At 40.6% G+C, this 26,592-nt stretch overlaps 2 protein-coding genes across 2 annotated transcripts; one reads left to right on the plus strand and one right to left on the minus strand.

Annotated features, from left to right (window-relative positions):
• Positions 1 to 4,958: 4,958 nt before the first annotated feature.
• On the plus strand, positions 4,959 to 10,462 carry gfral (GDNF family receptor alpha like; the record flags this gene model as incomplete). The annotated part of the gene is made up of 9 exons (XM_084561248.1): positions 4,959 to 4,995; positions 5,262 to 5,387; positions 5,802 to 5,957; positions 6,140 to 6,199; positions 6,300 to 6,615; positions 8,284 to 8,543; positions 8,624 to 8,713; positions 8,828 to 8,909; positions 8,998 to 10,462. 9 exons carry the CDS (start codon positions 4,959 to 4,961, stop codon positions 9,062 to 9,064), a joined length of 1,194 nt encoding a protein of 397 aa, XP_084417374.1. The 3' UTR covers positions 9,065 to 10,462.
• A 4,062-nt stretch (positions 10,463 to 14,524) lies between these two features.
• Positions 14,525 to 25,707, minus strand: hmgcll1 (3-hydroxymethyl-3-methylglutaryl-CoA lyase like 1). The gene is made up of 9 exons (XM_084562131.1): positions 25,480 to 25,707; positions 24,044 to 24,121; positions 23,416 to 23,523; positions 22,980 to 23,075; positions 22,656 to 22,804; positions 21,929 to 21,992; positions 21,374 to 21,562; positions 14,988 to 15,113; positions 14,525 to 14,652 (listed from the first exon to the last, which is right to left on the minus strand). The coding sequence occupies exons 1-9, from the start codon at positions 25,573 to 25,575 to the stop codon at positions 14,548 to 14,550; spliced, it is 1,011 nt and encodes a 336-aa protein (XP_084418257.1). The 5' UTR covers positions 25,576 to 25,707; the 3' UTR covers positions 14,525 to 14,547.
• Between the last annotated feature and the right edge of the window lie 885 nt (positions 25,708 to 26,592).

Here is a 26,592-nt window from a genome sequence, read left to right on the forward strand (position 1 = left end):
TCTGTTTATGGTAAAGACACCATTTGGGTGTTCATGTGTTATCCATGACTTGACTTTAATTGGATTGCAAAGAATTTTACTGTATACTTTTATTTTTGCTTCAGTATCCACAATCACTGATACCAGTTGTGATTAATTCTATCATGATTGGCAGAAAGTGATCAGGCGTAGAATCCATGGGCCGGTTGGCCTTTCTGTGTGGAGTTTGCATGTTCTCCCTGTGTCTGCGTGGGTTCTCTCCGGGTACTCCGGCTTCCTCCCACCATCCAAAGACATGCTCATTAGGTTGATTGGTGATTCTAAATTGGCCGTAGGTGTGCATGTGAGTGTGAATGGTTGTTTGTCTCTGTGTGTGGCCCTGCGATGGACTGGCGACCTGTCCAGAGTGTACCCCTGCCTCTCGCCCGATGACAGCTGGGATAGGCTCCGGCAGACCCCCGTGACCCTTAACAGGACTTAACGGGTATAGAAGATGAATGAATGAATGAATGATCAGGCGTAACATTATGACCACCTTCCTAATATTGTGTAGGTCTCCCTTGTGCCTCCAAAACAGTTGTGACTCATCAGAGAATGGACATGGGCCTTCTGAGGGTGTCCTGTGGTGTCTGGCAACAGGATGTTGTCAGTGGGGGCAACATTTGGGTCCTATGGGTTGAGGGGAGAGACCTCTGTGGATCATCCCACAGATACTTGATCAGTTTGGGATCTAGTGAATTTGGAGGCTTGTGCTGTTTTTCATGTTTTTTGAGTTGTTCCTAAATTGTTTGTGTGTGCGTGTCTGTGTCAGGCTGCATCCTGCTGGGGATGGCTGCTGCCATCAAGGAGTGTCATTGCTATGGGGTGGGGGTGCCTGGTCTGGTCTAGGTGGGTGGTACATGTCTAAGTGACATCCACATGAATGCCAGGTTCAAAAGTTTCCCAGCAGAACACTGTATTGTCACAAGGTGGTCAATGTTATTTACTTCTCCTGTCAGTGGTTTTAATGTTGTGGCTGATCGGTGTACAGTTATTTCTTTATCAACAATAGAAGAGCAGTGCTTTAGTGAGTAAGTGGTCTCGCTGCTCAGATGTCCATCTTAATAATTCGGTGTAAATGCCCATCAGTGTATGATGATATGCATGAAGATTATGTTAACGATTCCAGGTCAGTTCATAAACGGCCGTCAAATTGTTCAATACTCAACGGCATTCCTGCATGGATGTGTCCTGGTGGACCTCATAATGAAACCTCTTTCAGTATTTTATTGATAGCTTGAGAGGAGGCCAGAAGACAGTGTCAAAAGATATTGTTATACCCGTACAGTATTATAGGAGAAATATGCTTCAGCAAGAGCATCGAGCAGGGATATTACTGTCACTGGACAGCTCATTAGGTACACTAGTGGAAATACATGCATATAATATAACAGTCCTGGGCTAAATCTAGGTCAAGGTTTTGGTATTCAGGGAGAATGGTATAGCAGGGAGATACTGACTCAGGTGTGCTTTCATTTTGGAGGCTGTGGTTTGTAGTACTGTTGAATTGCATTGTGTTGTACTGACACGTTTCTATTATATTGACAATCTCATTTTAGTCTGTGGGCTAGGCTAAACAACGTTTAAGTCATTCCACTTCGACGGCACCGCAAACTGCATCACTGAAAACGTGATTTGGCGCCGAACTACGATATTAGAATGAATTCATTTTCACTAGTGTACCTAATGAACTGGCAAGTGAATCTATGTGAAGATTTATGTGTGACGCCACCCATTGTCTTTTTTAGGACATTTTAATTTTGGTTTACGTATTTGAAAGTTAATTTGTAATAGCTTTAAGTATGAATATCAGAAAATATCAACCTGTTTCTGTGACTATTGTTCATCAGATTGTTTACACTAGAGATGCTGTAATCTAGCACCTTCAGTTTGAAATCAGGGAGCCCTGTAAGAAAATTATGTGTAATGCATAGCTTTTTTTTCTACCCTTTATTATTTCAGGCAAATTTGAGGTAACGTAATTTCCTCCAGAAATGGCCTATTCACACTCAGTGACATATATTCACACCCTGAGGCTGCACAGTGCAATCAAAGCGTGATCTGCAGTCGAGCCATTATAGCAGCTGGGGCCCAAAGGACTTGTTGAGGGACATCACACTAGTGATAATGAGGCAATTACAAACGCTTTTCTCCAAACAAAATCTGGCCTGCTGCTCCCTAAGTGTAAAATGCAACTGAAGCTGTGTGTCACTGTGCGTACAACCGGACAATTTTGAAGGGAGCACCCTGAAAGTTGGCAAAAAATAGTTTCAGAAGTACAGCAAATCTCCAACAAAGCTATGTTTTTCTTATCCTCAAGCACAAAATATTTGACGTCGTGGAGCGTGTCGCCATAGCGAAAGAATAACAGACAGCTTCTGTGCAATGCTCCATGCAGAATTAATGACAAGCTTTCTGTCAAGAGACTTTTTCATCAAACCAGCCCCAGCAGTAAGGCAGAGGCATGGAGCGCAATCAGCCGTCACCTGTTCACACGGGGGGAATGTTGTTGAGGACAATCCTGTACTCATAGAATCTAGATTCATAATCATGCGCCACATCAAATTCTCAAATGAATAGAGCAAATGAACGAAATTGATAAGATCCGTTCTTCGACAGAGTCAAACAAACACAAAAGCAAATTATCGCGTCAATCAGCACTATAGGATGTGGAAATCTGTCATCAAATCAAGCTAATCATTAATGAATTCATCTGAAAAAGCAATCACGGAATAATCAGATTAACGTGAAAGCATGGAATGAGAAATCAAATTCTGTAATGTGACAATGACGCAGGAAGTGATGCTCAACAGGCCGGCTGGATTTCTGCTCACGGCCGTGGAACCTGTGTTGATTGCCCATGGTCAAAAGTCCGCTTGTTAAGCGCTGCCAGAGCTTTTGTGGGTGGTGATTTTGCAACTAATCATGTTGATTAATATTTCATACGTTGAAAAGAACGGCTGTTACATTGTTTTAAAATAAAATCATTCACGTTGCCCCCCCCAGGGCAAGCACTGACAACTCTCTTTGGAACAGTTTTGAAGTGCACAGTTTCTCTCTCTCAACCTGAAGCTGTTGTATTAAAGTCAAATGTCATTTTGCAAAGACTTTGTGATTGTACATTGTGACTTCACATGTATCCATGCACTTTAGAACTTTATGCCTTTTGGTTCACCGAGTGAAGCTGACTTCATTGTGCAGCATTTTGTTGGTTTTTAATGTGCTTGATAAAATAAATTCAATCGTTTGTGTTATACCCGAGTCAGTCGTGACTGACAGTTGTGACAGTTATAGGACAGGGACTAAACAAATGGTACAGAACACTGACTGACAGGTTTTAATATATTTCTTATGAACCATATTAGCTTCCCGCTGTTGTTGATCTTTGACAGTTAAGTTTCCAGCAATTAAGCAACATTAGTTACATGTGAATTGTGAAACCAAGATTTCTAACAGGCATCATGTGGAGCTTCACTCTTTTAAAATGATGTCACAACAGAGTATAAATGCAGCTCATGAATGAAAACGGGTTAGGGTTAGGATTAACCCTGCACTCACTGGCACTCACTGGCAGATAAGGCAGTGACAGACGTGACAAGGCCTTTTAGAAAATGAAATAATCTGTTATAATCACATGACGTGTTTTATGTCTTTACAGGCTTCTGATAGTCGAAGGTAATTAATCGTGTTGTGTAACATGATTTATTTCTGTAATTCAGACTACTTAATGATGTCAAAACAAAAGCAATTTTCATGGGTAATGCTGTTTTGTTTTGATTTCTCATCAGCAGAAGGGGGAGAAAAAGGGTGCAAAATCAGAATCTAAACCTTTAGTGATAATTGATGCTTTTATTTATTTGACAAGACGCATTCTGAGTGCCGTCAATCACAGCTTCATTCAGTCGTGTCACCATGGAGTCAGCCTCATTACTTCCTTGACCTTATTTGTCCGGTCTACGCAGGTTTTGGAGCGTCTCCATTTGTTTTCACTTCAGCTCTTTGCAACGGATGTATTGCAGCACATCATTTCCCAGTAAAGTGTCTGAGAGTGTTTGCGCTCTGCTCCCTGTTTTCGTTCAGTCACATGCACAAATAAAACAATGAAAGAAAGGTAAACTTGGTAAGGAAAGGGGAACACGAGGTATATTTTGCACTTGATTCGAGGAACACATCGTTCTGTTGTTCTGTGAAAATGGGATTTGCAAAAACAAATAAAAATGAAAAAGTGGACGCTGATGTCCTCTTTCAGCTGTGACCTAGGTAGTCTTCAAAACTCTCTCGTTTCTCATTGCCAAGAGTACTGTCTGTTTTCTTTAGGTAAAAAAACAATGTAAATCTGTTCCAACATCACTTGAAATAAATGTGTATGAAAGGTGTATATATATTAGACACTTAGGGGCAGCAGAGATAAGCTGTTCCCTTCCAGTTGGTTGGCTTTGTATCAACACAACCGCAAAAAGTAAAAATTAAAATAAAAATATTCACACCGGAAGCGGGTTAAAGAGACCAAATCAAAACAAATGTCAAATCAAATTAAAGTTGCAGATCAGCAAACCAAAACACTGAGCTGAAAAACACCAAAACAGGCTGCAACTGGTTTGCCACTGCATGCAGCATTTTTCACTTTCAAATAGTCAAAGGGTTCAGTGTTAACATAAAAAACACTCATCTTACGCCACGGTTGTAAAGATTCAGTTCAGCGTGTGAGATGAACACATGACTATCGGAGCAAAATATTTGTTTTTGTCTATTAGGTCCGTTCACATCGCAGATTGTCCCCGTCATTTTATTGCGCTCTGCAGGGTACAGCCTCCACTAAATGTGTTACATCCTGTTGACTGTGGGTGGTGAATCCCGGCTCCAGGGCTCACACCAACAAGAGGGAGAGATCAGGTGCGAGGTAGCTTCAGTTGTCCACTCACAGCTTTACCACAGCTATCATGCAACTGACACATCTGGAAGCTGCAGTCGTACTTGGTGAGTCTCAGCCGTTGCTGTTACCACGTAGAATTCATCTTAGAGTAAAATGTGTGTGACGCAATTAAAACTGAGGATTTAAACTAGGGCTGAACCAAAGTGTGTCTTAATCAGTGGTCAGTGATGTCAAGCATCACTAATTTGTAAGGGACTACCTTTTCTATGAAGACAAATACAAAAAAAATTAAAGAAATATGGCTGAATATAATGAAATTAACTGACTGAAAGTAACTGAAAGACATTTTTCAAATGTTCTTGTGTTTTAGGGATCATCACTCAGATATCCAGCATCAGCATTTCATCTCCATCCTCTGACTGTCTGGCTGCCGTTAACACCTGCATGTCGGATTTATGCAAGAGTGAAAGGGCATTTTATGGCGGCGTCTATGAGGGTAAATAACTTTTTCTATTACGACTGGAACACATTGTTTTCCTTGTAATTGTAGAGTGATTACATTTTATTGTGGAAGCCCAGCACATGAGACTGTTTAATTGAATTGTGCTTCTTCATGGAGTAAGGCTTAAATGTAATAGCTGAGGCTATAGCCTGGAGCAAAGTGCATGTGACAAAATAAATGGATAGAAAATAGATTTAATTTTATTTGTTTTTTATGCAATTTTGAAATTTGATTTTAGAATCCTTTCTGATGCTAGTGAATTAAATTCATCAATGTATAAACAGCCTTCATAAGAAAAACTATTCAAGCAGGCTGGCACACAGGAAGCACCTGTTACAGAAACAAGACCTCGCTCGCTTATGGAAAATCCTGTTTTTCAGCCTCCCTCTTGTGTTTGTGTCATTCAAGATGAAGCGTGCCAAATAAAAGGCTCAGAGGTCTGTAACATGACCGTCCAGACCATACTGGACCAATTACCTTCTCTGCAAGGGTGTGTGTGCGCCTGGGAGGAGGAGCTCTGTGACTCTATACAAGCGCTAGCCACACAATGCCAACCAAAGCCAGGTGCAGTATTCTCAGAGGGGCATGAGATAAGCATTTATGTGTGAAATTACATTTTTGTTTACCAAAGGTGGCCTAATGTATGAACAAAGACTGCTGTGCTGCAGAATGTGTCTTGCACAAATGATAGTTTTAAATGGTTTTCGTTGAAGACGAGCTAATCATGTTTCCTATTATTTGAACAGCGGTACAGCAGAAAAGGAGCACAGTGGCAGTCTGGCAGTCCAGCAGCTTAATAGACTATGGTATGATTTCATGATGTTGACCTAAAATGATGAGACAATTGTTTAAAAAGTGGTGTTCCTGCGGTCTCTGAAACTTATTCACTACCATCGTTTTTTGTAGTTTATGACGCTGCTGGATCCTGCTTTGACCGATTTCGAGTTTGTGTTGGTGATGCAGTTTGCAACAGGAACCTGGCACCCGTTCTCCAGGCGTGCATGGGCGAGCAGTGTGGCAGCGAGAGCTGTCGGCAGGCAACTCAGCAGTTCTATGGAAGCATGCCACAGAATCTTGTGGAGATGCTGGTCATGTGTGAGTGCGATGCTGCAGATCAGAGCTGTTTGCGAACGAAAACCGATCTGCACAGTGGCACATGTGGAGATGAGACCTGGATCTGCCAGGATGCAGTTAACCGGTGTGTTGAGGACAGTAACTGCAGGTATGTTCTTCAATAAAATCTAAACAGAAAGCAACTAAATGGACCGTGTTATGTAGTTGGAAGGAATGATGAGGGTTTTCTATGTCCTTAAGTGTTTAGTTTTGTTTTGCACATAAAATGTCCGCAAAGATACAAAGCCCAAAGTCCGTACCAAAGGGAGCTACCTTTACCTCTACCTTTGGACAGAGTCTGCTGAGCTGCTTGAAGACTCCAGAATAATACTGCATTGGTGCTACATCGAAATTTGCAGTGTCTACCTAATGTAGCTGTCCATTAGGCGACATAATTCATCACAAATATGTGGACCTTAGAAAAGAAAGGTTACTTGTGTTTGTGTTGTGCAACTGCTGACCATTTGCTTCTTTCCTGCCACAGAAATGACTGCATGAACTTCCTTTGTAGTGGAGGTGTGTGCTGTAGTCAAGTGAAAGCTAGCTTTAACACGGATTGACGTCAAGGAGATATATATTTTTTGGGACTTCTTCCTTTTGATGGTATATGTCACTATGTAACACATTAGCATAAATCCCACCCAGCGGCTAGCTTCCGATGACACTCTCTAAGCAGATGACTAAAACAACACAGTCGACCAATCACAGCAGACCAGGCAGGCCTTTTGGAAGGGGGGCCTTAAAGAGACAGGAGCTAAAACGAAGCAGAAGGTTGAGTAGAGATGCTGTAACAGTGAGCCAGTGTAGCAAAGTAGTGTGGTTTTTTAGTATTAAAGCAGGTAAACCTATAGGCTTTGACATTTAAAATAGAATTATGAACCTTTAAAATAGCATAATGTTGCCTCTTTAAAAAAAAGTTATTGTGAACTTTGATTTTTGGATTATTACAAAGTTCTCAAGCAGGAACCATGTAATGATAACAGGTGCAATGTAAGAGTATGATGGTGGATGAACATGCATGGGACTAGAGAAGCTGGCAGCAACACTAGCTGTGTTAAGCGGGTGAACAGGAGAGGAGCGCCTTAAACGAGAATATGAGTCAGCAACTTATTTACAGCAAACATGAAAAATTTAGACGTGCAGGAGGAACGTATTGAACAGAAGTTCTTGGCTCTTAGATACGGATAATGATTATGGCAAGGTTGTTGGAATCAGTGAAAACTCACCTTTTTTTGTAGAGCGATGATGGTTGGAGGGGTTTTGCCAATATGCCAGTAGAGCAATCATTTCTCCCTTAACAATCGGAACAGGAGGTGGTTTGTAAAATGAGTGTATAAAACTGGCAACCAGAAGGTAGTGATGGAATTGATGTGACCCTTAACTTGTCAACAGACTAGTAAGGAAGAGCTAAGGTCATCTACCACCTGCCTTCCATTCACCTTTCCGCATACAGATGGCAGCGAGGTACCACAAAAAGTGCGCTCCTGACCATTAGGTGCATTAGGTGCAATTTGTGGACGTAAAGTTTATTTGTACATAATGCGGATGTTCTTCTTTATCACATAAATTTGAACTGGGTTGATGGAGTGGGAATTCTTTTAGAACATAAACCCAATTTGCATCTAATAAAGATTTTACAGACATATTTTTATTGTCATTATTGGAACATATTTGCAATTTTAATATCAACTACAGAGTAGGCGAAACTCTTTGTTATGCAGTTTTCTGTGAGACATTTATACCATAGCTCATAAATATGTGTTCTATGATTTCTCAGAGATCTGTTAAAAACCTTCCAAGCCAAATGCTGGAGCCCTGAAGAAGCCCACTGCAGGGATCATGACCTCCAAAGAGAAGGATGTTTCATTCAGATGGATCCAACTCTTATCCATGGTGCAGATTCTGAATGTAAAATGGCCTTCGTTGCTACTCTGGGCACAGCCCTTCACCATCCTTGCACCTGCAAGGGACTGCACAGCAACGACCTCTGGATGTGCAATATGATTCAAGACACATTTCACAATAAATCGCATTTCAGTGAGTCGAACTTTGATTTCCAAGGGGGGCATTTTATTGATAAAATGATATTTATTGAAATCATTCTGTGTTTATTTCAGTCACATCTTCACATCCAAAGGCCATCAAAAGCAGCAGTGGCCCCTCTAAACCTCCTGATGTCATTGACTCTCAGCATGCAGCGTCACATGGTAGATTTCCATTTGAAATTCTGTTCTTTATACTCATTGTAATATGATTAGAATTATTTGAATTAGTTGTCACAGTTTTAAATGTAGATAATGAGGAATGGTTTGCCTTTTCAGAATATCTTCTATATGCATTTGCAACCCTGCTACTTGCTGGAGTTCTCATATTAATGCCTCTGGCGATTGTCAGTAAAATATGGTAAGTCCACCATCATTACATCATTACGGCAAAATGTCTGAAGTCTCTCATATTAATGATAAGACTAAATATTTATTTTGTCTTGCAGCATGCTGAGGAAGAGAGATGAAACTAAATTTCACCATGCACAGAAACACAGCGGTGTTATTCTCTGAAGTTCATCTTACCATGTGTGTCACTGAATTCATTATTTAACGCTTTCTCCCTTTTAACTCACAAACATTTTGCGTTTGTTGCATGCATAACATTATTCGCAGTGTTGACAGGGATATAAATTGTGCATAACAAAGTTGTTGTTGCTTTTAATTACCCCCAATTATAGTTTTAATATCGCTGTTAAAGCCATACAATATGCAGCAAACAGGGGGAAAAAACTACAAATAAACTTTAGAAGTGTGCCAGTTGTCTTAAAGGGGAATTACCATTTTTACAACCTGGACCTTATTTCTGGTATAAAATACGATCGTTTACTCACCCATATAACTTTGGTGTCATTCAGAGTCGTTCAGAAGCTATTTAGATCCGCGTATATCCATATAGTGGGAGTGACTGGGGCACCGAAACGCAGCCTCTAAATTATATATTATATGCCGCGAAACTCGTTCATTTCACCAATATTTTGTTATCGTACGCTAGTGCTGTTCCCCGTTGAGTCAGGAGTTACCTGTTATTATGATCCGGGGTCTACTAACCTCTCACCTGGATGATGTCATCTCTGAGCGCCGCGCGCACCCGCAACGGTCGGCTTGTTTACCTGTAATTTGCTACGGCTAGTTTTTTGCTACATGGCTGAATATTTTTCCGATTCTGAGGTTGTGGACGACGACTTTGTTTATGATGGACGTCCTTACTGTTTTGAGCAAGATTTTATGGAGGAGGAGCTCGTTGAAAGGAGGATGCAGAGGCAGAGAGAGGAAAAGCTGGCCAAAGAACAACAAACCGCTTCATGTCCCCGAATAGATAACAGGTAACTTCGGACTCAATGGGGAGTAGCACTAGCGTATCATAACAAAATATTGGTGAAGTGAACGAGTGTCGCAGCAGATAATGCGTTATTTAGAGGCTGTGTTTCGGTGCCCCAGTCACTCCCACTATATTGATATACGAGGCTCTCCGCTGGAACGACTCCTAATGACACCAAAGTTATATGGGTGAGTACACGATCGTATCTTATGCCAGAAATAAGGTCCAGGTTGTAAAAAAACAGTAATTCCTCTTTAAGTGCACTTTTGTACTTCAAGGCAGGTGATTGACGATGCTGAGATCAGGACTCAGTGGTGGCCGTACTATCTGTTGCTGGACCTCTTGTTCTCTTGTAGTAGATAGATTGTTCTTTAAGACTCTTGCTGTTTGTTTGGGCTTGTAGTAATCCTGCAAAGTGAATTTGGCACTAATTAAATTGCTCCCAGATGATGTTGCATGACATATTACATTTAATATGTCCAACAGTGCACATCACAAATTCTCCAGAGATGCTTACAGCATTGTCAGATGTAATACGACTAGTGCTTGTCTTTTGTCAGAGGAGTAATCAGACTGATTGTGGCAACATCACGAGAGCTTATGAAGCATGAGCATCGTGAAGATTTTTAACTTGGCTCACAAAATAAATATTTTCTCCTTATATAAAGAACCAATCAGAGGTCTTTGGTCATCTCTTTGATTCTAAACTGTGCCCTCGGTTTTACTATTAAGAAAATTAACAATACACCAATTCAATTCAGTTAAATTTTATTTATATTGCGTCAATAACAATAAAAATTGAATCATGACACATTGCAAAACCTGGTTTGTAACCTGGACTTAAACTGCTAGAGCAAGCATGAAGACGACGGGAAGAACCCTTGAGCAGAACCTAGCTCATATGGAGGGCCCCATCAGCCTGAGGCCATCATATATGCTCAGACATATGAGTTTTCTTTAGGTTGTCAGTTGTTGTTTGTGGTGATTTACTGTGCTCTGTTCACCGCTGTACTGATCCATACTGTATGTGCTAATAAATTTCACTCTGGACACCCCCTTAATTATTAAATATTACTGTAAATGGTTTGAAAATGTGTCTTAAACGGAAACTGGAGGTGGTGACAAAAACATATGAGCACCTGCCTCAGTTCGGAGACAGCAACTGAGAAAGCCCTGTCAACGTACCATCACGTCCTGGTTCTACTGGGACTGACAGGAGCCGTTGGTCAGATGATATCAGGTCTCTCAGCTGTGATATAAAGGCAGGAGATATGAAATGGCTGGGGCAAAAAAAAAATCATCCAGCGAAATATTTTCTCTCCTCTTTGACCTTGCCACTGCGCTTTCCGCACCACTGTGAACTATTCGGAGACCGGGATAAGGAGGTCTGAGTGGTGACAAAGTATTGGTGCAATCAGGACAAGTGCATGTGAAGTCCTGGGAGATGCATTTCGCTCTGCGTCGTATTTGCAGAGTGTGGAATAAATATATTCCGTCGGAGTAAATATAGGCAAGCATACATCTCAGTTGTTGTGTCTAAAATGTTTCTTTCTTTCTTTCTTTCTTTGCGCGTGCACACAACACAGCGCTAATTTATGTGAGGGGGCTCTGTGCCAAAGAGGAAAATGAATAAATGAGTCAGAGGGAAACACCGGAGAAGTAAATAAACAGCATCAGACACTATTAATTGCACTGAGAATGAATAATAGACTGATTGTTGTGATAAAGTTTTTGTTTTTATGCAAATTAATTCAATTACATTCACAACAAAGAGAAGCGACACAGAGCAGACTTCACAGCTAAGAGCTGATTCAGTGTTTGACTTGTGGTCTGTGGTGGGATGAAGAAACCCACACAGACATCAGAGAGATTGTGACTGTGAGCAAACACACAACCACATGCAAACGCAGGATGACTGCACACAGAAAGACCCTCATTAGCTGGAAGCTTGGACATTCCTGCTGTGAGGCCACAATGAGTAAACTTGGAAAATCAGTGAGGAGAATGTAAATACTGGAGAGGAAGAGTTGAATAAAGGGATTTTCTCTGGATGTATTTCTTTCTTCATCCTATTGTTCTACTTCCTCCATTGTAATTTAGCTCTATATTTCAGTTTTTACAGCTCTAGGTGTATCCTGGGATGGTTTTAGATGTGTTTCCTTCCACAAGAGGAGGTTAGTATAGTGTTCACAGGTCTAGCTCAGGTCTAAGTGTCAACAGAACTTGTGTGGAAGTCCGTGTGTGGCATTCACCCTCACAATAATCCTGCATCACTTAGTGTTGTATGACGGCTGCTGCTGGCAGCATGAGAGGAGCTCCTGTGTCTACTTTTATCTTTGGCCTTTTGGATGAAAGCCAGACTGATTCTAGGGATGGCAATGGCTCGTTGGGTCCACTTAAGTCCACACTGGAATATCTAAACAGCTACTGGATGGATTCTCATGAAATGTGCAATAGTTCCCAGAAGAGAAACGAGTGTGGACTTCTCATGTAGCGCCATTAGCACATCAAAGTTTCCACTTCTTCAGATATCTAAAAATCCATTGGCTAAATTGAGACAAAATTTGTTACAGAGATTCGTGTATCCCCCAGGATGAATTAATCCTGTTGCAGATCCCATTACAGATATTTTCGAATGTTCCAAACACCTGCAATAATAATGACATTCCCATCAGGCTCATTTGTACTTTGGACACCGTGCTACTTTAACGAGTTGAAGGTCAAAAGATGTTTAACATCTTTCACAGGTGGCGAAGTCTGAGAACGTGCAAATGACCTCTGGAAAACGTCCAGGTTCCCTTTGTGCATAGTAATCACAACGGTTTTAAACTTTCATTTGCCCTGCAGTCAGTTAAATTTATTAATGGGAAACTCCTGCAGGGCAGAGAGAAAGGCAGACAGGCTCAAAGAGCAGAACAGCACTTTCCACCAACTGCTTGTGTGCTGCGAGAATGAAAATTGAGTGGATTGTTTCTCGTAATTTATGCATGAAGATGAATGTTCTGAGATGAATGCCTCAATCTGTGTAAGTAATGTTTGCAAATGTGTGTCTACTTAATGTGTTGGATTGCATTATAATGTGTCATGTTGTTATGCCAGGTTGATCCAGCAGTCTCTAATCTAAGATGATATTTCCTTATAGTAGGCATACTTTCATGCTACTGGTATGGTGAACAAGGTCAGCTGAAAGACCAGCATGGTAGCAGGAATCAATTCGGATTGATATTTTTTCATAAGCCAGAGGCTATAAATTTGGGGGTTTGTTAATCTACAAAAATCCTCCTTTTTTAAACTTTCACTTGTTTTAGCCGTCAGGATGCCGTGCCTCCAGTAATACACAAGCACAAAACTAAAAACGTGCAGTTTGAGCCAGGTCCCACTGTGAGGAATATTCTTCAGAATGCTATTACACTGCCTCTACAACCATCAGACTGTTCTGTATGCTATACTTTACTGAGAATCAGATCTTCCCATTTAAAACCGTGACAGACATTTACTGTTTTTCCCCGTCTCTCAAACGTTTCATCCTGTTGCATGTTCACCACATTGTTCAAACGTTGATTCACAGACTTGCTCATTACTGGACTGATGCCATCTCATTTCCCTCTTTCTTCAAGCAGATCTGCATAAAATACGACAAGAATTTGTCCAAAACAAATCTCTGAGCAGATGTAGCTGCATAATTAATGTTATATATGTATAATTGCTGGTGGATAAGATGTCTACTGTGAGTGGCACATTTTAGTATACTTGTGCAAATGTGGAAGTTTTCTCACACATCCACTTAAATAGAGTTGAGAGTGTTTTTCCCCCCACTTTGCATCATGTTGGCATACTAATTAATTTGAGTTTGGGTCCCGAGGGCCAGGACAAAGACATCCACCACAGTTTTTCTTTTCTTTTCCCCACTTCAGTCATTATTCATTTTATTTAACCCGAAAGACAGTTTCCAATTTTTTACAACTATTTCGATTTTTTATTTGCTTCAATTCAATTTCACCTTTTATTTTCAATGTTTCTATTTTACATGTAGCACAGCAGGATGCAAACAGACAAGAGAGACATGAGAAAATTACACCACGTTTGACCTATGTCATGGTTAAGATGTTTTAAATACAAAACAATCAGGGGTCCTTTCTCCTTACTATTTATACAAGATCTGACCTGGTAGGAAAAGGTATTTGGAGAAGTAAAGTGCCTTGGGAGATGCCATACACCTGTGGTGATAACAAATGGAGTTCTCCGAGTAGCCAAAGTAGGCTAAATTCTTATTCTGTTACGTGATTTTATAATAAGGCCACTGAGCTTTGCTGAGCAATAAAGTGTCTGAAATTTACTGGATTCGTTTGTCAATGCTAAATAAATGTTAGACGGTTTTAAATTAGGAGCGGATATTTGTCTATTGGTAAACGCGTTAAAAGTCTGTATTCATCCACCTACACGTCTCCTTCCAGTGTAAAAATGTGTTCAGTTGATCATAAAATCCCTTGCTGCTTGATTAAACTCAAGAAACTAAATCTGAGGGAGGTGATACATATGAGACACGTCAGACAAAAGGAGCAACGTATGTCAAACAGAGAAGCACAGGCAAAGAATCTGAAGGCAGCAACACGGAAGGAAGCACTTTAAAGGGAGCAGAGTCACATGTTTAAATATATTCCTTCACAGAGACATGTCACAGGGTCCTGCCTCTCGCCTGGGCAACCTTGGAGTTAGTCTTTCGATTTAAAGCACTGCAGATGAAGTAACCAGCCTCCGTGACTTTGGCGAGGTCCACACCCTGCAAGAAAATATCAGTTAAAATGCAATCTCTGCAAAGTGTACACGTCAGGTGTCAGGAAAAGCTGCTCATGAATGGATGCGTGCAACAGGTGACAGAAAGCTGCAGTGAAAATATTCCACCAGCAGGGGTAGGAAGTGTTAAATAAATGTAACACAGTGGTCTTGCACAAGTCGTGTAAAACCACTGATATTACAAAATAAACATTTACAGAGCCGTATGTTTGCAGAGCGATCTGTTTATGTAAATGAGGTCTGGATGGTTGTATGACTTTGGTTTTTGTGGGATACGCAGGCACATAAAATACACAGAATGCACCATGGAGACTCACTTACTGTTTCAATGCCCATGCCATGGAGCATGTAAAGAACATCCTCTGTTGAAACATTACCAGATGAGCCCTGTGCATAGGGGCAACCACCCAATCCAGCTACAGCTGAATCCACCACACAGACGCCCATCTGCAAGGACAAACAACAGACACATTCAGAAGTTGTAGCGCGTTACCTCAGGTAAAATCCAGAAACAAAGAGCCTTGTTCTATTGGATTGTTCGGCCTGGTGCGGCGCACCTTGCCAGGCCTGCGGTCGTGTTTTACAGCTGTTTCAGAGAACTGTGGGCTTGTATGTCTTGAAGATGAGTGGGCACATAACGTCCCACAGTATGGCTTAGTCATCCTCTTTGTCAGCGTCGACCACCAGCACCACATAATTACGGCCTTGTTCATAAGAGAGGAACATTATAAATGCTGAACAGAACTTTTCATATGTTTCTGATTCTCCTGGTTACTCATGTTTTTACAGCACTGGTCCAGCCTTAACCATGGGGATTCACTCTCGCCACACTGAGATGACTTTTTTTTTTTTTTCCCTTCGTTGGAAAGTGCCATCTCACACTGTACCAACAAACCCATGTGTGTAACATTACTACTACTACGACACAGATGTGTTCCCGTTCCAGTCTTCTGGTGCACAAAAGTGTAAGAATATATGGAAGACAAATTTCAAGGTTGTTTACTTTGTTTGGATCACTTGCTGCTTATAATCAACAACACTGTGGGAAAAAATGTTTTTCACAGTTTGTTTTTCTTACTGCCTTCAAGAGAAAGTGTCTGGCCTCCATATGAAAATTAATGATGCGTTTTCAGTTTTTCTTTTCACTTCACTGCTTTTGTTGGACAGCTCACCGGGCATTTTAAAGCGCGGCTTCGCAAATATCAACCCACCATATTTTATACAAATCCGTTTTGCCATTTCTCTGATCCATATAAATGTATAAACCAAGAATCAAGTATGACCCGTGTTTTCACACCAAAAAAAAAAAAAAAAAAATGATGAAGCCAGACCTTCAGTTTTGAGAGTCATTACGGGCTAAGGTCTTGGGATGTTTTCCACATGTCCCGGAGATTGTCATGAGAATATTAAAGATGTTTTCCAGCTTCCGTGGCAGAGCCAGATGTCTGAGGATCCTACAGTGAGACAAAATTAAACTGATGCTATCAGTGACATTCGGTCATGAAGGACTTCCTCCCCACTGAGTGGGACAAAGCAAACTGAATTAAAAAAAAATCTCCTTCGCTTTTATGGAACAATGATGCTAATTGGTTGCTTTCCCTCCAGACAAAAACCTACTTCTTTCGGGGACTGTCTGAGCCAGCCGTAATTGCTGTTTGTGTTGGCAGGGGAAGAGGAGGAGGTGGGTAGAAGGAGGAGGAGATCTACTCCAGTGTGTGCACTGCACGAGATTTCCAGACCTTGGTTAAATCCAGGGCAGGATATTGTACTAGGCAGGATTTTTTGTAGTATAAACACAGAGTTGTGATCTGCCATGCCAATCCTCTCACTTTCAGCTGCTACCCCATGTAAGGCCACGGTTCCTCAGCATACTGTTTCCGAGAGGAACAAAACAAACCCTTCAGCAGCATGCCCGGCAACTCTGGACTCTAATCACGGAGGAATTGGTGGTCAGCAGCCTGAGCTTGCCAACGCTCAGTTTGGTTCACACTGCCCAGAAACCAGATGTGTGCTTAGTGTTAAAAAGCCATATTCCGTGAGCTGTGGCTATATAAAAACAATGCATTCCTGACATTTTGAAACTTGCATGATTGGGAATAAGCTTATTGACATTCTACACTCTGAGTGGACAAGGCTGAAGATGGACATGGTCCCATTTTGGTTTTATAACTGCGTCAGAGAGAGAGAGAGAGAGAAAGTGTCTATTCAGCAGTGATGCTTTAGCCCCTTCTGCATAAACTGAGAGAAACTGTCACAAGTTCACTGCTGACACATTTACCACCTCTTTCCAAGAATACAACGAGAAGCCTGCAACGAGAAAGTGCAGACACCGGAGGGCGGCTCTTAGATACACAAGGCGAACATGTGGAGAATAAATAAATTCCATTTTTATGTCACAATTACTTTAAGCATAAAAGTCAGAGCTATATGATCAAGACATCCAACCTTCCACATCACCTTGTTCCATGGATCACGCTGAGTTTAGAGCAACTATCAGAGCAGTGTGTCTTCTGTGATCCCACAATAAATCCCGGAGCTTTGAAAGGTTTCCATTTTAGGTTTTTCAAAGCTCGGATGAAACTCTGCGGTGAGCAAAAGGGAGGGAGTGCTGTCATATAAAAGCATGTTTTATTTTAACATCCCGAAAACTGGAAATATGTTTAGCTGGATCTGTCAGAAACAGAAGAAAAGAAAAAGCCAGACTACACTTGTTCACGTTAAGTTATGGGTCAAGTATCAGTTGAAATAAAATCATTAATAACAAAATAATTATTAATTTTAATTTTTATGTGAAGACTTATTCTAAATAGGACCAGGGCCTGCAGATGAAAATGATCCTTTGTTATCATTTGGCGATATCTTACCTATAAATAAGATGTATTTAACATTAACGTCTTGTTGTTTAATAGAATATGATTATGTCATTGTTCATTTAAGCTGATTGTGTGACTAGTTCCTCTGAACAATTGCACTTCACTGACAAGCGAAAATAATAAGAGTGTAACTATGAGGCCAACCTGGAGACTTACAAACATTATCTAATCAACAGAATTACAGAAGAAGACTGAATGTTAGTTAACTGAACAAGAGACAAAAGGACACACTGCAGAAGATGAATGTCATTGTTAGCCGAGAGCCCAAACTGGTTCGACTGTATTCCCCTGCTGCAGTGGTGCACAATACACCGAAATTGCGGGTAAGAATAAATCATTTTCCTTGCCAAGCCTGTGAAATCTAAGTACATACATTGTCATTGTGTGACCTGCCAGAGAAGGTTTGTAACAAAGCACCCCCAGACCTCCTGGGAAAAAAAAACAAAAAAACGAAAAGGTACAAAGACTAAGGAATGTCTTTATCAGGGACAAAAGAGGTGACTCAGGACTGACAGCGCTGGGGGAATTCATTTCTCTCCCAGTTGGTGGTGTGGAGTTCTGGCACACAGTAATGAAAAACTATGATAAAATCTTTCATTTCCTTCTTGTTTATAGGTGAGCAAATGGTAAGCTAAATATCCCTGGCTGCTATTGTTTTCCGTGGACACGGGGCAGCTGTGATGAATCATTCGAGGTATGATCCACAGAGGAATTCCTCCACCTCCGCTTTTTCAGTGCTGATAGATTTGGAGTGATTTTTGAACGGCCAGTTAATCCATTTTTGATGTGTTTGTACATATTAAATGACAAGTATCTCCTATCTAAAGTTATGATATAATAAACTGCAGTGTATTAATTTTTCACAATTCCAGCCGTTAATGTAAATTGAATGTAATGTTAATATTTATTTGATAAATACATCCTGGTGTATGTAGGCCTGCAGCAGGAAGTAATAACTGGGCTACCATTGTCAGGCTAAAATATATGTATCAGGAAATGAATCTATTAACTTTAAGTTTTGTGTGCGTGTAACTCTATGTTTCCAGTTCTTTGTTGCTCTTGGCACTGGACCAGAGCGCTGTAAATTCATATAATAACCGTAGCAATTTTGCAGTAATTTATGCAAACCTGAAAAGCGTAAATATATCTGCGCAACATTTATTTACAGTCCGGTAAAATATAGCGCTACCGAAGTTTTTAGAGCCTGTTCTGCAGCTGCAGCGCCCTTCCTCACGTGGCCGGCATCGAGCAAATGAAAGGATCATTTTCCACCGGCCTTTAAGCGCAGCATTGTCAGAGAGTTCAACAGCCAAGTGACAGACGAGTTAGGAGCCCCCCAGGGCCCTTCTATCCACCTAGCTCTCTGTTGCTTTGTCCAATAGACACTGAATAGGTGAGCCTTTGTACTGACCCCCTCACATCTGTTGACCCACCCAGCCCCCAATGAGTGTGCTTCTCTGCGGTGACAATGTGCTCCAGAGAACTGATACAGCCATATCTGTGTTACCTCTGTTTTATGTCTGGACGTATGTCAAGTTTAGTGGTGAAAAACACCCTAACAGACACAGGTATACAGCCCAATTACAGTTTTGTGTTGTTTATAGAAAAGAGCGTATTACTGTAGTTCAATACATGTGCGTTGTGACGAATATCTTATGTTTTTTTTTTTTTTGTGAATCATCTTGCTTTGTGGGGAGGCTGGGATCATGTTTCTTAATGTCCCTCTTCCTCGTTGACAGATGATTCCTGGTTTTCTGTGTGTGCCATTGTAACCTACACATACAACAGAGGACGTATTCACAACGTCATAAACTGACACAGAGTCAGGTTTATATCAAAGTTCATAAACATTCGGAAAGCATGAAGCTAAAAAAAATTGATATAATTTGAATCAAGCTTTAATAGCCAAAACAAATGTCCATCTGTCTCTTTTAAATATTAACAAAGGCTCAACTAACTTTTGCTTTATTCCATCAGAAAATAAACCCCATTTATCATGCTCTTTGTAAAGACAAAGAAATTACTTTTTCATGTATGTAATGTAGCTTCAAATATTGTCTAAAAAGATGGATTGGGAGCCGCTAAATATATTATCATTCACAGTGGGAACAACTATTTTAAACCTTAAAAAAAGACTTGTTCCCCACAATGTTGGCAGTTGCTGAAGAAAGTTTAAAGTGATCTTGGAACAAGAATCCCCACCTCTACTCTGTCTCCACATCTGGTTGCTCCTCTTTGTATCATCATGAGTAACTACTTTTGATTTATGCGCCGGCCGGGCATTTATCCATTATCGGCTTGCGGTTCTCCACACGAATATTCATATTCATCACGGGGAGAAGGATGTGCATGTGAAGGTACCCAAAACCTTTGCCAAGCCGCTATGAAAAGCACGACGTAAAGCTGTCACACAGTTCCACATGAGGATCATAAGGATCAAGAGGATGATGCATTGCTGTCTTGTGCTTGTCCAAAGTAGAATTTACACTTCCAGCTGGGGTGAATGGGCTTCCCCTTGTAACCACGCCAGGATGTGAAAGCCATCTACAGACCTCTGCAAGACAAGTGCTGGCACTTTCTGCATCCACCCCAAGACAAGTGCTGGCACTTTCCGCATTCATCTTAAAGGATCAGGATGTTTTCTCGGGTGTGACTCATGCTTGTTCGCTCAGAAAGTCCCAACCCCACTTCTTCAGTGATGGACAAAATTTGTCAACTTTCCTCCCTTGTCAGAGAACCCCCATCACTCTGATTCTCTCTGTTTTCTAGGTTTCTAGGAGAATTCACAGACCCCTCCACCCTACAATTAGAGCAGATTTGGAGTGTTTGTGTCTAATTCCAGGTTTGGATTGGCACAAAAAGAGTTTGACAAGAATGACATAGGATTTTTAGCACGCCTCATTCACCGATGCTGCGTCAGTGATGACTCATGACGTCAATACAGAAAATCGCACTTGTCAACTCTTGGCAACTCTCTCTCCCGTCATCTTAAAAACACTCTTCTCCACTGCAACATTACAAAGTAAAAGGACAAAAGGACAAGACAAATATACTCCACTGTGCAACCATTACGTGACTCAGCAGTCCTTTTATTCCTTTCTCTTTCACATTTCCTAACGCAAGACAGCCAGCACCATAAACTCAACACCATTGTCTGTTTTCCAAGTCAAGGCCAGAATTTGTGACTCTATAATCACCTAATCACACACAGTGACCAAAGACACAAATACCATAATTGTGTACTCCCAACCCGGCATTAGATGCCCTTTTTGAAAATTATATTAAATTTATAGTTTCAGATGTGTTCATCTCAGCCGTGCAGATACAGAGGATGAAAGATGAACAAGCTGTGAGAAAAAGTTTGAAAAATCTAGTAAACTAAGTCTTGCTGTAACAAGTTTATCGCCCTATACTTGTTTTACGATAGGAATTTTCATTAAACTACTAGATTCTTGCAACATATACCAATTGATCAGTGCTTGTCAGATCATCTATGTGCACTCACCTGTGTGTTTCTCTGTTTCACTCCTTCCATTGTTCCTCCCTGCTTCTCTCGCTATGTCTGTTGCAGGTTTTTACCTGCTACTGTAGATGTGTTTTTCTAGATCACTGTCTGTTTCATTAGTGCTTTAAGGCCCAGTAAACTGCTGTTTTAATTTAGTTCCTTTTATCTAGATTGTCAAAACTGAATCATTTAGAGCTTTTTCAACCGATAGACACAGCTTTACTTTTATTCCTAGTTTGGGGGATAATAATCATAGTAAATCTGATAATTACGATGACACTTTTTTTTAGATAAGTCATTATAACATACAGTATATTAACAGTTCTTACCTGAAGTGCAGTAAGGATGTTGGGCAGTGCTTGCCCGTAAGTGTCATGGCAGTGAACCGCTAAAGCTTCGGCGGGCACCTCCTTCATCACGCTCTGCAGCATCTTACGCATGGACCCTGGAGTACCAACACCGATGGTGTCCCCCAAAGAAATCTCATAACATCCCATTTCATAGAGCCTCTTTGCCACCTACACAATAGTTAAAAAAAAAAAATGACCAAACGCTCTCATTATAAGGAAACCAAGGAAGAAACGTTTATGCTTATACAAGATAAATTCACTCTCATGTCAAGTTTGTGAGAGATTCGACCACAACTCACACATGACAATAAAGTGATAGGAGACAAGGGAATATATTCTTGAACCTATACACATTTATGAAAATCTGTTTTTCACATGAGATTTACTTTTTTTTTTTTTTTTTTTTTTTTTACTGAGATAAGCAGTTAGTTTAATGAGCATTATTTTGTGAATTATTTTTATGTGTAAACCCTTCAACTATGGACAATTATGGTGAAGAGGCATTTCTAAATAACCTATATGTTGTAAATTTACCTCAGCAACTTTGGAAGGTTCAATGTGTCCCTCATGTGGGCATCCAAGGGCACAAGAGACATACCTGAAAAAAAAAAAAGATAAAGTTCATGAATTTTTCATTTGTTTTCATTTCTGTGGGAACAGCGATAGAATTTGAAGCAGCTGATTACAGGGGTATTTGGGCTTTGGGAAGCTTTGCTATCACCGCAGCCAATTCTGATCTTTTTTGGTCTTGTTGTTTTTGCAGTTCATCTGTTTGTGATCTGAAATCTCAAATGAATACAAAGAGATTTACAAGTGATTTGATTGAGGGATTGGTGATTAGACACTGGGGGTGATCCAGATCTCGAATCGATGTCATTTGCCAAACTGACACAGGAAACGAGCCAATGTTTCCACTAAACTGCTGTTGATCTGAAGCCTGAACTGATGAAGAGGTTCATATAATCTAAGAGAGCATGCACTGGAGCTGCCTGCTTTCCCGTGTATGATGAAGGGCCAACTATATTCAGTAACTTACCCTGTTTGGTTTACTTTAATGTCCATCTGGACTTGTGGTCTACTAATGCATAGCTTTGCTGTAAAGGTATCATTACTGAATTGTGTGTTTTCTCCTACATATAGAAACTGTAGTTTGTTAAACTATTTGGTTTCACTTCGGAAGAACAAATTATGTGAAATCAGTGAGTGATTAAAATGCTTGATGTGTGTTTTGTAAGTGTTAATTAATGTGCAGAAAACTAACCCACGGACTGGAATCTGTCGCTCCTTGGCAGCGTTAATGACTTCCTCAAACCTCAGCATACTTTCGTCAATAGAGCAGTTGATGTTCTTTTTACTGAAGGTTTCAGATGCCGACCCAAACACCGCCACTTCAGTAGCACCAGCTGCAACCTTAAAGTAGCAGAGAAAATTTTACTTGTACGTTGAAGACTGAGTCACACTCACAGGAATTATTTGTCTTAAAATGAATGTAGTGCCAACAATTAATTTGAGTTGACGAGCATGACTACATATGATTAATTATGGTGTATAGGGCAGGATATTACGGTGGCCTGAAAATGCTTACAGCATCCTGAAAACCTTGCAGGTTAGGTGTCAGAACAGGGTACCGAACATGAGGCGCTCTTTCGATCCCCCTGAGTACGTCAGTGTGGTCTGCCATCTAAATGATGGAGGGGAAAACAAATGATGTAGAAAAATCAACCTTTAACATCATCTGAATATGGTTCTGGAAATACATCATCATGCTCAAATGTTTTCTCATGCTTTTAGGCAGCAGACAATCCATAAACGAAAACTTTTTTTCCAGGAAGTAAATAAGGGTGCAATTTATGTCAGGGAGTGAGACGGCGCACACGAAGAATAAAATTATTTTTAAACTCAACTGTGTATCCAACAAGGATGCTTGAAGGGCAGATTTCCCTCAGTACTTAAGCAGGCTAGAAAGAGTGGCCAATAAATCACTCAGCACTCTTTTGCTGCGGACAAAGAAGAGTTATTACCTGCGGTACCCACTTTGAAGAGACAAAGCTGGTGGCCTCGATCACAGACAGGCCTGTTCCTGAGAGCATGTCTATCAGCTGGATTTTCACCCCTGTCGGAACAATTTCCTGGGGAACAATGAAACTGAAACAACTCTTTCTGGATTTGATTCCAGTCAAGATAGGGGGTGCAACATGAAGATATGTGGCTTTTTCATCTTGCTATGCTGCGAGCCATTCTGATATCTATATTTTGCATGCTGACCTGTGCCTTTGCTGAATATTTTAAGATCAGTTGCAACATAGCATAGTAAAAATATAGCATCATAAAGCCCCGTTGTGGCAGCAGGATTATTTCGACATCCACTGCAATCTGTATAAACCACAGGTGTGCGATAAAGCAACAATAAAGCTGTGACATGCTAAGCAGAGGAAACTCAGCCTGAAGCCGTGTCATCTTTCCTATTCAGTTCCAAAGAAAATGTGAAACATCTGCTCCTGGCAATTATGGCACACAACCCATATGTTTTATATCTATGAAAGATACATGAACAAAATGGGAGTTTCCAGGAATGATCGTGCATAGTAATAGAACACAAGGAAGCCTATAAATATGAACAAGATTCGTGACTTAAATGATAATGTATACCTTTTCATTTTGCAGTCCGTCTCTTGGCCCAACTTCAACAATTTTAACAAGCTCTGGATACTCGTGCCCTGTAATGGTCTGGAAAAAAATATATCAAAGAGAAACTGAAAAGACTATAAAGAACTGACACTGAAAAGTCAGCCATCATTTTGGAATGGGATGCTCTGAGACATGTCATTTCTAACATAAATAACTCTCTACCTCAAAGCCTAATGCAACCTGAGAAGCAAAACATATGCCATTAGGATGCAAACTTAGGAGATGTGTCATAGGGAAAAGTCTGGGAAACAGGACTGGGGTAACTCCACGCAAACCACAAGGGATATTCTGAGGATCAGGGTATTTTTCTGGTCTGAACCTCATAATTTCAAAGAAAAAGGCCCTTGTTGTATTTAAATGTAAAACCCCAACATAGGCTAAGGATTCCAGATCTTATATAGCTAATTCCTTAAACTGAGCGACAGTGATATTTTAGAAAGACCACCCAGCTGACCAGCTAATCTATTTTGTCTAGTGCAGAAAAACAAAACAAGCCAAAGGTTAGGATACAGCAGTTGTTAAGTTGTTGTGGCTAACAGCTAACGTGTTAGCAATACTTGCCTTTTTTGTATCCGGCAGACATGAAGCTACATTAGCATTCATTTTTCTACATCTTGACAAATCTATGTCCAGTATCCATGGTTTGTTTTGATCCAACTCCTGAAAGAAATACCTGTCCCACCAGCTTACTAGCACTTTCTGTGATTAGCAGTTAGCTAAGCTAGCTTACAGTAACAGTTGAGCAGTGTAAATAACCAGCTACAGCTAGCTACTAAACACTGTACATAAAAAAGTATTTGTACATTATTAGTTCAGGTTGATTATATTTAATGGTAATTTAAAACCCAAATCTACCACATTTTTCAGAGATTTTATGTATTTATTGCAACAGTTATATTAGCACTTCATATTAGCTCAAATTAGCAAAAATGCAACAGTATAATTATGTTTATCATTAAGCTAATGCACCACTAAAATTGTATTTTTTACTCATGATGTATTTGGTTTATAATGGACTTTGAGGTACGTAACTGTATTTTTACTTTATTATATTATATTTTGGTTTATTATTGAAAAAGGAGCCTTAACTAAAGGAAACTCAAAGAAATTGCATGCTATAAAAACGAGAGTCTTAAAACTTAGGAGATGAAAACTAGATTTCCTCATCCTGTGTTGTTACACAATAATAGAGAAGCAAAAGCATCATGCAAACAAATAAAAAAAAGAAGAAGAAGAAAATACCGAGAATAGCTTTTAAACAAGATGTCAAAATAGCTATTATATAAGCGGCGGGAGCAGCAGCAGCACTGTCATCAGTGGCTGCAGCCTCCCTGTCATGAGGGAGTCATGTGGCAGAGCATGTGCAGTAGATTAGAAACAAGGAAAAGGACGCCCACCTTCTCCTCCTGCAGCCAGCGTCTCAGCCATGGGTATTCTTCGATGAGTTGGTCATAGCTCAGGCAGTGCTTCACTGTAGTGGGTATGTTACCCATCCGAAAGGCTGCCGTTCAGCCTCCGTTGTCCTCTGCGAATAAGATGCACAGATTGCTGCAGCTAACAGAGCAAATTCATGTGTGTGCTAATGCAGGCCTGGACGGTGGAGGGGCTTTGCTACATGAGGAGATTAAATTAGACGACAGCCGCAGACGGCGGAGGATGATTCAGCAGTGGCCATGGCAACCACATCTCTTGCAGGGAGGGGGATCAGCATGAAGAGTAGTGGAGGGTGGAGACTCAGAGAGGAAATGGTGTGAAGCAAAGTGGCAAATGGGGCAATATAAAAGATTAGTAGTGCACTGGGTATTGGGACTTGTTGTGGGCGAGTTTTGAGGACAATATGTGCATCCAAAAAAGACAATAGTAATAGTAGTAGTAGTCATACAGGATAAGGGCAGAAAAAATACAATTAGAAAAAAGGCTTTGTACATCTGCATCTTGTCTCCAAATGATTTGTTAATAGGACTAGTACTTCTTGGAAGCATGAGTACGCCTTGCAGCTGATACATTTTATCCTCATTCAACAAGATTGGATGCACATGCACCTTCCTGTCCAGCTGAGACTTGAAGGTTTCAGGGAAACAGCCTGCTTTGATTGATCTCCTGTGACCTAAACCATAGAGAGGTTTCCATTGCCAGACGTGCCACTGCTGCCAATGTCAACTGCATGGTGTAATAAAATCCCTTGTTAAGCCAGGGCAACATTTACCAGAGAAAGAGCCATTCTGAACCCAGATGTTAACAATAGAGGGGCTTAATGAAGTCCTAGCATTCAACCATCTCACCACGCTAAACTGCACTGTGATGAGAGACCTCTACCTCGTTTCCAAGGGAGGAAGGTGACTCATATGATAGGCCTTGAAAAACTTCAAGGTTGATGTCTATCAGTTGCTACCACCTAAATTTTTAAAATCCCTTTTGGTGCATTGCCTCTAATCACTTATTCATGTTCCTCAGGGGTCCAGGAAAACAAAGTGCAGCAGCATTAAACAAAGTTTTAATCTAATTATTAA

This window comes from Chelon labrosus (assembly GCF_963514085.1).
Source record: "Chelon labrosus genome assembly, chromosome: 15".
NCBI lineage: Eukaryota > Metazoa > Chordata > Actinopteri > Mugiliformes > Mugilidae > Chelon > Chelon labrosus.

Excerpts from the sequence above, each read along its gene's own strand:
- hmgcll1 (XM_084562131.1), bottom strand. The coding sequence starts at position 25,575 with ATGGGTAACATACCCACTACAGTGAAGCACTGCCTGAGCTATGACCAA. Across the intron at positions 24,122-25,479 it reads GCTGGCTGCAGGAGGAGAAG|ACCATTACAGGGCACGAGTA; the intron begins GTGGGCGTCCTT and ends ATTTTTTTCCAG. Across the intron at positions 14,653-14,987 it reads ATGGCATGGGCATTGAAACA|GGTGTGGACCTCGCCAAAGT; the intron begins GTAAGTGAGTCT and ends ATTTTCTTGCAG.